A 13,182-nucleotide genomic window follows, 5' to 3' on the forward strand; every position below is an offset into this window, starting at 1 on the left:
TTATCTTAAAGGAGGTAGGCGGCTGATACTTTTGGACCATGCGATTTTGTTTAACCTTATTAAATGAGCTGAGATGAGCACTTCCTCCAGACAGAGACACCTTGTTGCATAGTGGACATTTCTCAATCGTGCTGATTGGATGTGGCAGTCAGCCGACTGTCAGTTAAATAATCAAACATTCAAATATTCCACTAGCTTGCAAAAGTCTAAACATTTTGAGTTCCCCCATAATACATCAGAGCAGCTTTCACGTCATTTCAGACGCTTGAATGTCCTAAAGCTCGCTGTTAAAATAGCGTGAACTCAAATAATCAAGCCAGTCTTTCCAATTTCCCCTCTTCATTTTTATTTAATTTCATCACGTTAATTCATTGGTTTATTCTGGATCCCTCCGAATCAGACAGATGTCAGCGCGCCCCCCTGTGGCGGCTCGTGGGTGTGTCATCTCTCCCAGCTCGCCGCTGAGGGTGTGTCTGCTCGGTGTGATCCAGAGGTGGTTGTTGTTGTTGTTGTTGTTGTTGTTGTTGTTTGTGGGGAGAAACGGCTGCGACGCAGCACCATAATCGTTGCAGTCGCCACACCCGGACCAATTACAACATTTACACTGACAGGTGATTTCATCTGTCCTCCAGAGACACATCGAGTCTGGTGTCGAGCCTCTGCAGTCATTAAGCATTAAAAAATAAAAATAATAATAATAATAAAACCCTGCAGCTTATTCAATGCCCACACACACAATGAAGGCCTGACACCACAAAGACGGTTAATGTATCATCACACACAATCAGCACATTTAAAAATAAAATGAATTGGTCGATGGATTAATTATTAGTTGTTGGACCGGCATTCATTTGAGTCAGAGACACAGAGCAACGTGGGGTGGAAAGTAAGGCGCCGTTAGGGACAGCGTCTCGCTTAATGCTCGACATCGACGCCGAGTGTCGTTCATTAAGGTTCGTTGCACAATAGAAACCGCATGGAAAGTGACGCAAGAACCCTGGTCTCTCATTCCTGAACTAGCGGGCCGAAAAGAAAAAAAAAGGACTCCCATGTGACCCAGAGACACAGGATGTGGGCTGCCTTGGCACATGACACCATCAACAGAGAGCATGAGAACAGACAGTCACGTGAGACATCTCCGTCAGCTCCCTTTGAGCCCAACTGGATCGACGCTGGGGGGGGGGGGGGGGACTCGTGGAGACACGCCCCCCCCTCTCTCACGGCGGGATCAAACCGCGACCCTGCGCCTTGGCGGCTGTCAGAGCTCGTCCTTCTCCATCTGCTGGAACGCCTCCAAGTCTTCCCGCCAATCCGCCAGCAGCTCGTCCACCTGCTGGCTGCCTGAGTCCGTGTCGCCCTCGGGCTCCTCCCTGTCCTCCGAGTCTCTCTCCTCTATGGGCGGAGCCAAGTCCGCGCCGTCGGTGGCGTACTCTTCCAGGGATGTGGCATCCTCCGCGGCACCGGCGGCCTCTTCCTCTTCCTCTTCCTCCTCCTCCTCTTCCTCTTCCCCCAGCGGTCGGGCTTCCTCCGCGGGACTCGTGTCTTGCTCAACGTCCTGCTGCGATTGGCTGAGCTGGTCTCGCTCCGACGTGCTCGATTGCGATTGGCCGATGGGTTCGAAAGAGGTGGGGGTCGTTGCCTCGGTTAAGCAGCCCGCCTCCGCCTCTGGTTCGTCCCCACCTGAAAAGAAAGACGGAGGGTGAGACAGACGCACACAAACCTCTCGTCCTCCTCCTCAGCCGGTGATCCATACAACATGCGCCCCCCCCCCCCGGTAGCCATTCTCAGTCAAAAATAGAACCGTTTTCCCTGCGAGGCTGTCGACTACAGCAGCGCGATGCGGACGGTGAGTCATGTTTCCCACAGGATAAAGCCTTTCACACAGAGCCGCACAACCAAGCAGAGGCAACTGTGGAAAGAAAACCTGGCAAGAAGCTGAACTGTGACTTTAGCAAAGATCTGGTACAAAAAAAAGGAAGGAGGAGGAGAAGTGTGAATCTGTTTTTAGAAATGCATCCGTTTACTTTAAGTGCAGATTGTACGTGTGTTAAGGAACGAATCTGTGATTTGTTTATTATGCGGTCGGGGTCATGAGTTCAGAGAGGCTCGTCCTTTTGCCCCGGCGGCCTTTGTGTTCAAATAATAGGATTTGTAACAAAAAAAAGCTGAGCAAACACAAATTGTGACAACTCTTCCCGGAATCAATGTAAACCTTCCATTGCCCCCCCCTGGCAATTTTGCCCCACGCCGCGTGTAACTATCGGCTTGCTCCAGTGTAAAATACATAAAAAAGCTGCCACGTCTTAAGCTCTAAGGAGGGGAAAATCAGAAATGACAACACTGTGACTGCACGAAGCTGTCCTATCAAACACAACCAGAATCCTGTGGTTAGAGGGCAGAGCGACAGGAAGGGATGGAGGGGTGAAAGCATGACTGTAAAAAAGGAGCCAGGAGAGAGACTCAGGCGAGGGGGAAGGATGCAGACGGCAGAAGGAAAAAAGGATACTCACAGCCCTCAATCACGCTGCCAGGAAGAGGTTTACCTTTGAATATGGTGGCTGCTCATCCAGAGCGGAGAGGGTTATGGAAAAGAAGAAACCGAGAAGGAGAGGAGAGGAGAAGCACCGTTACAGTCCGCCACGGGGAACAGAGAGATTTGGCAAATGAGGAGGAGAATGAGGATGCAACCATGACAAGTGTGTAAAAGCCAACTTTAACCCATAAAAGCCGACACATAACCAGGCTCAGCCGGCGGAGAGCGATAAGCGCAGCGGGCAATCCCGGGGGTCGGGGTCAAGTCCAAACGTGCAGGGAGACACACCTCTGTCCCGGGCTTTGTCGCTCAGCAGCACCTCCACCTCCCTGTACTCCTTCAGCGCCTCCAACAGGATGTTGCCCTCCTTGTGGAAGAGGAAGAGGAGGGGCATGGGGATGTCGTCCGTGCTGCGGCCGTCTCCCGCCATCTGGAAGAGGGGAGCCGTGTCGCTGCTGCTGCCCTCGTTGTCGTCTGCAAGGAGACGGCGAGAGGGGGGGGGGGGGGGGGAGAAAATGAGCCGGCGGCCGACTTTGGTGGGAAATTAAAAAGGAAAAGAAAAGTTTCTGACATTTTGTGGATTCAAACTATTAGTTAGTTTCTATGTTAGACTCAGGTACTTGTTAAGCTCACTTCATTCCTGCTGTATTAATAAGTTATTATCGTGTAACGCGCGGGTCCATCTGCCTTCCAGATAATCCGTTTATAGAGCGCTAATCTGGTCACCGATCGGCCTGTCCTCCGTCTCGCACTCACCGATGACGATGCCTCCGATGGCGCCGGCCTTCTGGATGTGCCGGGCCTTCTCGGCGAACATGCACTGCCCCCTCTGAAGCAGGGCGATGTGGCCCCGGACGTACTCGGCGTTGGTGATCTCGCTGCAGCCGCTGTAGGGTTCGGCCACGGTGGCAAAGCCTCGAACCTGCAACACACACACACACGCACACGTGCATTTGCAGAGAGGGACGGAAAAACATTCTGATATTTTGCAGGTTTCCTGCAGCAAGCTTGTCTACGCATCTTTTCTAATGTTTGAATCAGGAAAATATTCCAGGAGAGGAAGTACTCTCTCAAAAATACCAGAGAAAAGCGAGAGGCAGAAGAAGAATTGCGTTCCAATTTGAAACCCGGCAGCTTGGACGAAGCTACAGAAGAAACTCACCCCTGTGGAACTTTTGGACAGATCCAGGCCAAACTGAGCCGGGCCGGCGGTCAGAACGACCCTGCCAAAGAACGGGTGGGAGACGATCTGAATGGCTCGGGGGGGCAGCTGCTCTTTCTGCTGCTGGCTGGACAGCTCCATCATCTCCTGCATGAAGCGCACGCCGTCCTCCGCCGCCACCGCACTTACCGCCTGCGGGCGAGGAGGAGGGGTTTAAAAAAAAAAGAAGAAGAAAAGAAACTTTCCCTCATCATATCCAGCGTTATCGCTGTTTGTGTACTGAAAGCTAACAGAGCTGCATCCTCCCCGTCTCCAGTAGTTCGGTTTGCAAGAACACGCGTGTGCTTATCCGTGTTGTTCAACAGCCCACCTGTGTCGCGTGCTGGACCAGCTGCACGCGGCCGTCTTTCAGGTGGATGAGACTGACTCCCATTCTCCTCAGCAGCTCCAGATGTTCCGGGTTGTTTGCCATGAAGTCCTGAGCCCTCAGTGGAGGATGCCCCATGCCGGGCTCCCTGCGAGAGAGGGAGGAGAGAGGGAGGGGGAGGCGGGTCAAAGACATGAAAGAGGCACAGCGATTGGGGGAAATAGATTTGCTGCACGGCACCGTGACTTGGTCACAACCCCGTTCGTGCACGTACCGGTAAGGAGGGGGCCGGGGGCAGCTCTTGTCCACAGCGCTGCGGATCGGGTCTCTCAGCTTACGGGGGAAGGCGGGGTCAGGAAACAGGAGGCGGGTGTTAGGGCAGGTCCAATCGAAGTTTGAGTCGTCCAGCTCCTCCTTGGACTGGAGTATCGGGAAGCACATCAGAGGTTATTTAGGGACTGGAAGGTCTACACGTGTTCATTCATCCATCTACAGATGTGAATCCTAAAGGTTTTCATTACCGTTGTGTTGGAGGGGATGGATGAAGAGTGAGGGGCTGTGGAGAGGGACAGCGGCAGCAGGTGTGCCTCGGTTGTGAAGATGTAGTCCTCCACGTCAAACGTTAGATCCTCGGCATCAGCAAACAGCAGGAACAGGTACTTGAACATCTCGGCGAGGAAGAACGAGTCCATCCTTCCAGGAGAGAGTGGGTGTCACCTCATGGCGTGTTTATCAGATAGTCATGAAGGGCTGTCAGCTTGTTGTGGATAATGCATGTGGTACGTTTTCCAAAAGGGTTTCTTCTCCGCTCAAATATATTTTTGTACCTTTCTTCTTTAGCATATCTTGATACTGATTGGTCACAATAAATACTTGATACGTCCATTGTATCCTCACCTGTCCTCGTGGCTCCCCGTGCGCACGTCCTTCATGGCGGCGAAGCCGCAGGGAACACGGGCAAAGCGGTTGAGGTTGTCCAGGATGGTGCGACCGGCCTCCAGGTAATACGGGTCACCTGTAGCCTGGGAGGGACAGAGGACAGCAGTGTGATCATGACAGAGGACAAAGGGAGACTCCGCTGCAATGAACCAGAACTTCAAAAGGCAGCATAAAGGAGCCCGCTAATAAAACTGCAAAAGATGGAGATTGGTAATCGCTTAGTTGAAATTAAACTAACACTTGCAGTAAATCTGCAGTGCGTCTGTGGAAAGAGAGCCTCTGCATTATGTCAGGTGTCCTTGATATAGTACCTTGTAAAGGAAATAGGTGCTCTCTGCAAACTCAGGCCTCAGGGGATGTTGGGCCCAGTGTACCCTGAAATCAGTGGTGAAGGCCTGGAGGAGACAGGTGGGAGGGGGGAGGGGGAGAAGGACGAAGGGGTCAGCGTACCATCCAGCGCTTTGTAATTAGAACAGGCAGACGGAGCTAAACTGTAAGCGAGCACGTCCCTTTCACAACAGTTGCGGCTTATGACACAAGTCATGCGGAATTACTCGTATGAGGCCCAGAATTCTAGTTCGCTCATTTAAACGGAGCAGTGAAAGCCCTGCGAGGCTACTTAAAGTGACACATTACCTCCGGGAGGAAGTTGTGCTTCTTCGTAACTTGGTACAGCATCTCATGAGTCTCGATGGCGGGACGGATGTCTCCCTTCAACACCTGCGGGGACACACAGTTCGCACAGCGAGTGCAGCGTTACCGTAACGGCACGAGGCGCGACTTTTTTTTCAGTCAAACCGATTGCAATCCGACCTGCAGTCCAGGGAAGAAGGCCAGCAGAGAGTCCATCCAGGTGCGAGCAGGAAGCAGAGGTTTGTGGATGTGGACGTCCAGCAGCAGCGGCGGCTGGCTTATGTACTTCATTATAGATGCATAGTGCTGAACAGGACATACAGAGTGAAGGGTGGATTATATGTGTGATATAAACAAATAGAATTGCAACAAAAATACGTTGGAAGTTGGAAAACCAAACATAAAACAACAAACATAAAAGTATAAGGTATAATAATGATGTATGTTGGCGGTGCCATAAGGAGATGCTATTATGCAGACGGAGAGGCCTCAAATTACAGTGTGTGTGTGTGTGTGCGCGTGTCCTCACAATATTGAACCGCTGCAGAAACAGGTCATCTCCCAGGAGGATGTAAGCCTTTAGCAGGTACTCGTAGTACGAGTCGATTCCCGCTCCCACTCCGCTGTCTGGAGGGGGACACAATCAATCAACACACTTGTATGAGGCAAGAAGAGTGCGACGATGCTGCGGCTTTACCCGCCAACCCTCTGTGACCCCACGTCCTCTCCCGCCCCGACCCACAAACGCTTCATTTCCACTCTCTCGTGTCCTTGTCTCCTCATCTGCTGCAGCCTCCTTCCCTCCTTTCTCTGCTTCCACTTCATCCACCCTCAGGCATGTCATCCTGTTCCCCGCCCTCCCCCCTATCTCACCCCTGCGAACCCACTCTCCAGAGTGGATGTTGATGGTGGTTCCCACCAGATTGCTGTGTCTCTGTCTTTTCTCCCACAGAAAGTCCAGAGCTCTCCGGGCATGGGCCTGTGAAGAAGAGTGTAGTATTGATTTAAAAAAAAAAAAGGTTTAAAATCAATCTGCAGGAGCTGTCGGCTGCAGGAGCGATTCCAGTGATGGACTGTGTGCGTGGTCAGCAGTTTACTGCTGCCAGGAAGTCAACCAGTGCACAGGGTAAAATATCAGGCTCCCATAACTTCATGTTCCGTTTTATTCTCTTTACATGGAAGACAACATTCGGTTGGGTCTATTTTCGTGGGATGCACATTGATCAACAAGATACAGGTCAGACACGGCATTCCACATCAAACAGGAGGGCGTCTGCAACCCGATCTAAAAAGAAACTAACCATAGAGCCACAAGGTGTAACGAGGATAAACACCGGCGCGGCGTGGCTGTTTGGTGCTGAAGCGCGTCTGTTCATTTAGCTCACGGCTTACTGACTATTTACACACGGTGTGTACGTGTATGCGAAGAAGGTGGATGTTGTCCTCCGATACCTCAAACACAGGATCTCCAGTGAAGCGACTTAAGGCGGCAAACTCCAGGATCATGGTTCCCGCACACGCAGTGCAGGTGTCTGTTTCTGTGCCCGTTCTCGTCTCAGGACCCCTGACGCCAAACTTCAGGTTAACCTGTCACGTGGAAAAAACAACAACAATGAGAAAAACATTGAAAAATCGTTTTAAAAAAAAGTTTTACAGTTGGTTTGAGAGAAGAGAATGTGCACGGAAATTGGTCAGACACGAAAATATGCGTGATCAAAAGCGTCAAAATCAAAGTATGTGGTCACAATAACAGAGGTTACGAACGTCAATCTGACATGTCGCAGCACTGAAAACGTGTGACTGACAATAACTCAATTTTTTTGTAGCTCAGCATTTCATTTCATAGGACTGCTTTGCCAATGACATGACAAAACAAGCGTGTGTTAGACGTCTCTGTTGTGCATCCCCACCCGACAAAGCGCGTGGGTTTGTTTCCGTTATCGATGAGCAGAATTTGGGTATTTGCGTCTCACCCTGGGATACGGAAGGCCACTACTGGTGTTGAAGGCTGGCAGCAGTCGGAGGCCCAGGTCTTTGGCCATATGCAGGAGCTCGTCCTGGTACCACTGCATGTGCTGACCGCCGTCTCTCAGCATCACAGCCATGGAATGCCCCCCCAACAGACCTCTGAAAACACACACACACACGCGTTAGGAACCAAGCACAGAGATTTCTTAGCACTTGCTTGTTCGTGGACAGCTGCTCCGTTTGCTGCCTGTCAGAGGGCGCACTTGACGTGTCATTTCTTAACCGTTCATGTGTGTCGATCGTCTAATCTGATCTCACCCGAGGACACGTATGTTGGTTTCGAAGACCGACACCACGATGTCGTTGTCCAGCCTCACATCCGTCAGCACTCTTCTCACGGCAACGTCAAACTCTGTTGTCTTGTTCAACAGCTGGAAATGAGAGGTAATAGATGACTGTAGAGATCCGGTTTGACTAGCGGTGGATTCATGGCTCAAAGGTGGACTGAGAGACTGAAGACTTTCTTCAGATGACCAGTTCATTTTTCATTTAGAAAATATTGACATTTCACTCTAAATTCAGTTAAGAAGTAAAGATAATGATCCACCTTGTAGACTACGATGTCATGAAAACCTTTGCAATGTGCTGTCATATTCATCTATATTCAATTATATTAAATCATTAAAAAGTATTATTATTGGAAAACTCATAATACTCAACCGACTTAGAGGACCAGAAAAAGTAAAAGCTAAATACTGATAGAACAATTCTGATCATTACCAACGATAACACCACCAGTGTTTATAATAGAATAGTAATGATACTAAAAACAGCCTCAACATAATAAAACAAATGAATTCTGTAAGACGACCACACCAATACCCACCACTAGAGTATCCAGTGTGTCTATGAGGGTCAAAGAGAACCTATAAGACAGAGAGACATTTGTTTATATCTCATGTAAACATTATTCAACACAAGGGTAATTCAGCAAAGTGTTCAGTTCCTCTGCAGCCTCCTCGTTTTGAATTTCTTCAACCAGGTGTGGTAATGTGTGTGTGTGTGTGTGTTTGTGTGTTATTGCTGCTCTGTTAATTCTCAAGGGACAAAAGTCTCTACTCACTTCCCCAGAGCGTCGTCTACGTCTCCTCGGCTGGGTTCAAGCCCACGGACTCTTCCTCTGCACGTTAGTGGCATCAGCTCATCTGCTGGGTACGCATGATCCTGGCAAACACACACACGCACACACACACACACACACACACACACACACACACATATCAAACACCACGCTTTGGCCTGCTCTTCTTTTATTTTGCTTTCTTAACGGGGAGGACACGCTAATTAAACCTGCCATCAGAAAATGTACATCCATCCGTCATGCAAAGCTGCAGCAAAACAACAAATACAAGTATGGAACAGAGAGAACTCACCATATAATTCTGATATGCATGGTCAAACATCTCAACCACTTGGTTCCTTCATTAAGGGGGAATGACAGGCAAAAGTCAGCCTCGTGAACATGTTTTAGGTGGATTCTTCCTCGGAGGAAGCGGTGTGTTTCGTGCCCACTCACCTCAACTTGCTCTTCTCCTCCCGTGACATGGCCTGTCCGAGGCCGCACAGACCTCCGAGCAGCATCAGCGAGAACAGCACACCCGGCATTGTGGTTGTGGGCACGATCGCACTGATGCACAGGAAAGAGACGAGTCAGTCCCGGAGCAAACACCCGGTGGTGACCACTGCCCTGACCAAACAGCTCCAAATAACAAAAACACCAAAGGAAGACAAGCCGACGCCACTCCATCAATGTTGTACCTCAGAGATCAGGTTAAAGCACGTTGTGTACCACTTATTCATTAACACAAAGCATCACGTAATCGTGCCGGTTTGCTGATGAAACTGAGCCACTTACACACTTCTTTTCTCAGCAAACACCAACGACACGACTCCGAGTCAATGACCGACTAAGTTCAATGTGCAGACATTGCAAAGGCAAACTGTGATGCCATAGTTTCTTGGTAATGTTGTTATTTAAAGTGGAGAGTTATCAACGTGTAACTGATAGAGAGGGAACAGGCGTTACTTTGCAGTGCGCAGGTGGTGAGTCACTCACACCTGTTTATCCAAAAGGTGACCCGGACACACACACACACACACAAACACACACACACGCACACGCACGCACGCAGGTGTGACACGTTGACATCCACATGGATAACGTAACGTGTGAACTCTGGCGTCATGTCAAAACTGCAAAAACAAATCGGATGAATCCCGCGATTCAATGATGCAAATTACAATTTAAGTATTTATTAGATGTAGATTTCAAGCAAGAGCGATCGGAAAGAAATCTAACCCTTTTTCGGGTATCACGACACATTATCAGAGTAAAGCGCACACTGTAAACAGCAGCAGGAAAGGCCGATTTATAAATACGGGTCTTAATTTCTGTTTAAAATCCTAATCCACAAATCGTTTACTTACTCCACACAATCCGAAGCCAATTAAACCACGAATAAATCCAACAGCTCCCGGAAGTTCCTGTTCATACTGCCTCCCGTGATCAACGTGTCAACCTGTAAAACCTTTTAGGAAATAAGTTAGGTATTATCTCCTCATGACATGTCTCTGTCGTCAGTCAGCCGAACACTGGGTCAGGCTTTATTAAACCAGTTAGCCGGCCGGACTAAGTAGCTGGACGCGCCGATCGGACGGATTAATAACACAAGACAATCGACTAAATCCGTGTCCATTGTTGAGCAGCAGGACAGACCGGCCGATCTACTCTGTACTTCGTGTTATAAAGTGGTCCATTTTGCCGTAAACTGCTGTTTCGCCAAGCTAGCGAGCCTTATAAAACCGGAAGTCGTTGCGAGGAAAACGTCAACAACATCCGCTTCCTGGTACAAGGATCGCGTTCATGCCCTGAGTTGAGCTTGTCAGGCAAACTTTTCCCGAAAGTTGCAAGAGGAAAGTCGCCCCTCGTTCGCGGTGATTTATATACATAACTCCTAAAACGTAAACATTAAGCACAAAGACACGTCATCCCAAGCTCAGCCTGCATTTTTAATAAATGAAACAAGTGCCACTTGCTACCTGAAAGTCTCTACTCAGGAAAACAAATTATTTTAATGTTTTGAATGCTGTGCCTTTCACTTCGCATTTAAGGTCTGGAAAAAAAATACCCTCAACTCCGCGTTCTCGAGGGATTAACGTTACATTTTGAACGCTTTTTAACTAATACTAACGTGCCAAAGCTTAATATATTCGCAAGTGGAGGAACGACTACCAACCCTAAAATAAGGATTCTAAGGGAAACTGTAGTGTGTCTGAGTTGCATTTGCTCCAAACCCATTTAACTCTATCCCATTTAACGTATTTTCGTGCTTTTTCTTCCTTTAACTACGTGTCCCATCAGGCATTGCGGTGGCACGTGATCTCTACACGTGACAGGTACCAACCACGGGGCGCTTTTAAGAGGCTGTCAACAGTTACGGAACCTCCAGTAACTACAATTAACCCCCAAATGAAATAGACTTCCACAACGTGCAGAAGGAAAACACGTAAGTTATCGCGACATGTTTTTTTTGCTTACCGTTTATCCGTATTTGTCAGTATTTCAGCCTTTTATTTTTGTAACGTTAGTTATTCCATTTGCTCATTTCTTTTGTACCTCATCTTCTCCTAACCCGTGACCCGTCTGTTGTTTTGGTCATTCAGCTAAAATCAGTCATGGATCCTTCCGCTGAAAAGAAGCTGAACGGCTTAATTGCAGCCACGTTCACTCCATTCACCGCCCAAGGGTAAGAAGCCATAATAAACCCGTTCACCATGTGTGTTTATGTCTGAAAACCTGTTGGAGGTTTAAAGTGACTAAGGAGGATTGGATTGAATTGCGAACTGATCCTGTAGATGTGGTTTACTTTTGCATGTTTCGTATTTGTTTTGCAAAATGTGTAGACCTACATTTTCCTCAAAACAGTGAAGTCAACCTAGAGGAGATTGGACCTTATATTGACTACTTGACAGAGAAGCAAGGTGTTAATGGCATATTTGGTAAGTTTCAAAGGTGGAGTCTGAAATCTGTCCTTTCTCAGCCTTGTTACCTTGTTGGTTTGCAGACATGTCGGTGTGTCTGTCCTCTGGTCACCATGTTAACCTCTCTGCGTGGTCACAAAGGAGCAGTGTCTGGTCGTTACGTTGTCTGCTACACTTATCAGTTGGTGATTAGTTTGGGATTACATCTGCTCCGCTAAGAAAGTACCTGAAGCCTTTACGTTTTCAAGTGCTTTTTCAGAAGTTCGCCAGAGTTTACATTTTTTCACTTGTTTTGACGTCAAAAGGCAATTCTGCCATCTGTAACTATAATTTATCCACCAATTATTTCAATGATAGTAGTGATAGTGATGATAGTCATTTTTAAATACCAGCGAAAACGTTGCTTCATAGTGTGTGATTCACATACGAAAAAACGTTTTTCATAGCTAAAGTTCAGAGGTGCAGACGAAACCTACATGGGACCTTTTTAAACTTTTGATTATGTAAATGTGTTGCCCCCCCAGCTAACTAAACAGAAGAATTGATCTGTTCACCAATAAGCACCAGATATCAAACCTGCCCTTCGCTCTCCTTTCATCAAAGACAATCAGCGCTTCCTGTGCGTCAATCGGGCCCCTGATTACGGGTCCGTTTCACATTTTTCCTCAAAGCCGATGAATCATCGTGGTTCCCGTTGTTCGTGCTGATCCGTGTGCCCCCTCATCTCGCCTTCATCGTCTGCATCATCACTCGCTTCGTTGTTTTGTCCTGGCACTCTTGAACACACACACAGCTTGTTCTCTTTAATTTCCTTCAAAATGTGTATTTTCTGAAGTGGAGAACTTAATCTAAATGAGACATGTCTGCACTTGCTCTCAGTGAACGGGACCACGGGAGAGAGCATGTCTCTCAGTGTTGCAGAGCGGAAGCTCCTCGCTGAGGAGTGGTGTCAAAAAGCCAAGGGGAAGTAAGTCATCCCGGTGGGGGGGGTTGTCTGAGTCCAACGCCACAGGGAATCAACAGATTGCTAAATTTCTTGCGTCCGTGTCTCGACAGATTGGATCAGGTGATCGTTCACGTCGGCTGCCTGAGTCTTAAAGAAGCCAAAGAGCTGGTGAGTCAATGCAGTACTGACACAGACACGCAAAGTCCTACACAATTGCAAGTATTTCAACACCTAATTTCACTTCGTATTTGCTCCTCGAGCCATCGAGTGCCAGAATCGTGAAGAAAACACTGCTGAAGCTTCACGTTTCAATCCGCTCGTCTATTTCTTTTTGACATTTTCCAACAATAGGTTAATAAAGCCTCGGCTAACGAAACCTACAGTGATCGTAGACCGCATCCACAGGCTCCCAATATAATAACTCCACTACAGCAGTGGCTTCAGATTCCCATAGCTGTGGTTGCGCGTCCTCACGGCGCTGATGTTCCCTCCAGGCGGCGCATGCAGCTCAGGTCGGCGCTGACGCCATCGCGGCCATGGCCCCGTTCTTCTTCAAGCCCAGAACTGCAGGTTATAAATGGATTTATCTTCAA

General features: G+C 48.5%; 2 protein-coding genes across 8 annotated transcripts in view; one reads left to right on the forward strand and one right to left on the reverse strand.

Annotated features, from left to right (window-relative positions):
• npl (N-acetylneuraminate pyruvate lyase (dihydrodipicolinate synthase)) overlaps nt 1-13,182 on the forward strand; it is a 64,619-nt gene that overhangs the window by 49,750 nt on the left and 1,687 nt on the right. The window contains exons 1-7 of one of the 4 annotated variants that reach the window (XM_078108561.1): nt 10,749-10,773; nt 11,024-11,168; nt 11,326-11,408; nt 11,588-11,661; nt 12,523-12,610; nt 12,700-12,757; nt 13,084-13,159. In XM_078108561.1, coding sequence (XP_077964687.1) covers nt 11,338-11,408; nt 11,588-11,661; nt 12,523-12,610; nt 12,700-12,757; nt 13,084-13,159 — 367 coding nt within the window. In that variant the 5' untranslated portion in view covers nt 10,749-10,773; nt 11,024-11,168; nt 11,326-11,337. Of the gene's footprint in view, nt 1-10,748; nt 11,169-11,325; nt 11,409-11,587; nt 11,662-12,522; nt 12,611-12,699; nt 12,758-13,083; nt 13,160-13,182 lie in introns of those variants that run through there. The other 3 variants (XM_078108562.1, XM_040185375.2, XM_078108563.1) reach the window with 3 other exon arrangements.
• On the reverse strand, nt 323-10,566 carry edem3 (ER degradation enhancer, mannosidase alpha-like 3). Of its 4 annotated transcripts, none has more exons than XM_078108549.1 (22): nt 10,090-10,566; nt 9,179-9,289; nt 9,036-9,081; nt 8,726-8,826; nt 8,489-8,528; nt 7,921-8,033; nt 7,608-7,761; nt 7,087-7,221; nt 6,508-6,613; nt 6,164-6,261; nt 5,815-5,940; nt 5,638-5,721; nt 5,313-5,396; nt 4,960-5,084; nt 4,584-4,755; nt 4,337-4,482; nt 4,066-4,210; nt 3,696-3,887; nt 3,290-3,455; nt 2,822-3,007; nt 2,544-2,558; nt 323-1,680 (listed from the first exon to the last, which is right to left on the reverse strand). In XM_078108549.1, the coding sequence occupies exons 2-22, from the start codon at nt 9,265-9,267 to the stop codon at nt 1,259-1,261; spliced, it is 2,745 nt and encodes a 914-aa protein (XP_077964675.1). In that variant the 5' UTR covers nt 9,268-9,289; nt 10,090-10,566; the 3' UTR covers nt 323-1,258. The 4 variants fall into 4 exon arrangements, with proteins under 4 accessions (XP_077964675.1, XP_040041308.2, XP_077964676.1 ...); XM_040185374.2 differs by having other exon boundaries at nt 2,511-2,558; XM_078108550.1 differs by lacking the exon at nt 2,544-2,558.

This window comes from Gasterosteus aculeatus, chromosome 8 (assembly GCF_964276395.1).
Source record: "Gasterosteus aculeatus chromosome 8, fGasAcu3.hap1.1, whole genome shotgun sequence".
Lineage (NCBI taxonomy): Eukaryota > Metazoa > Chordata > Actinopteri > Perciformes > Gasterosteidae > Gasterosteus > Gasterosteus aculeatus.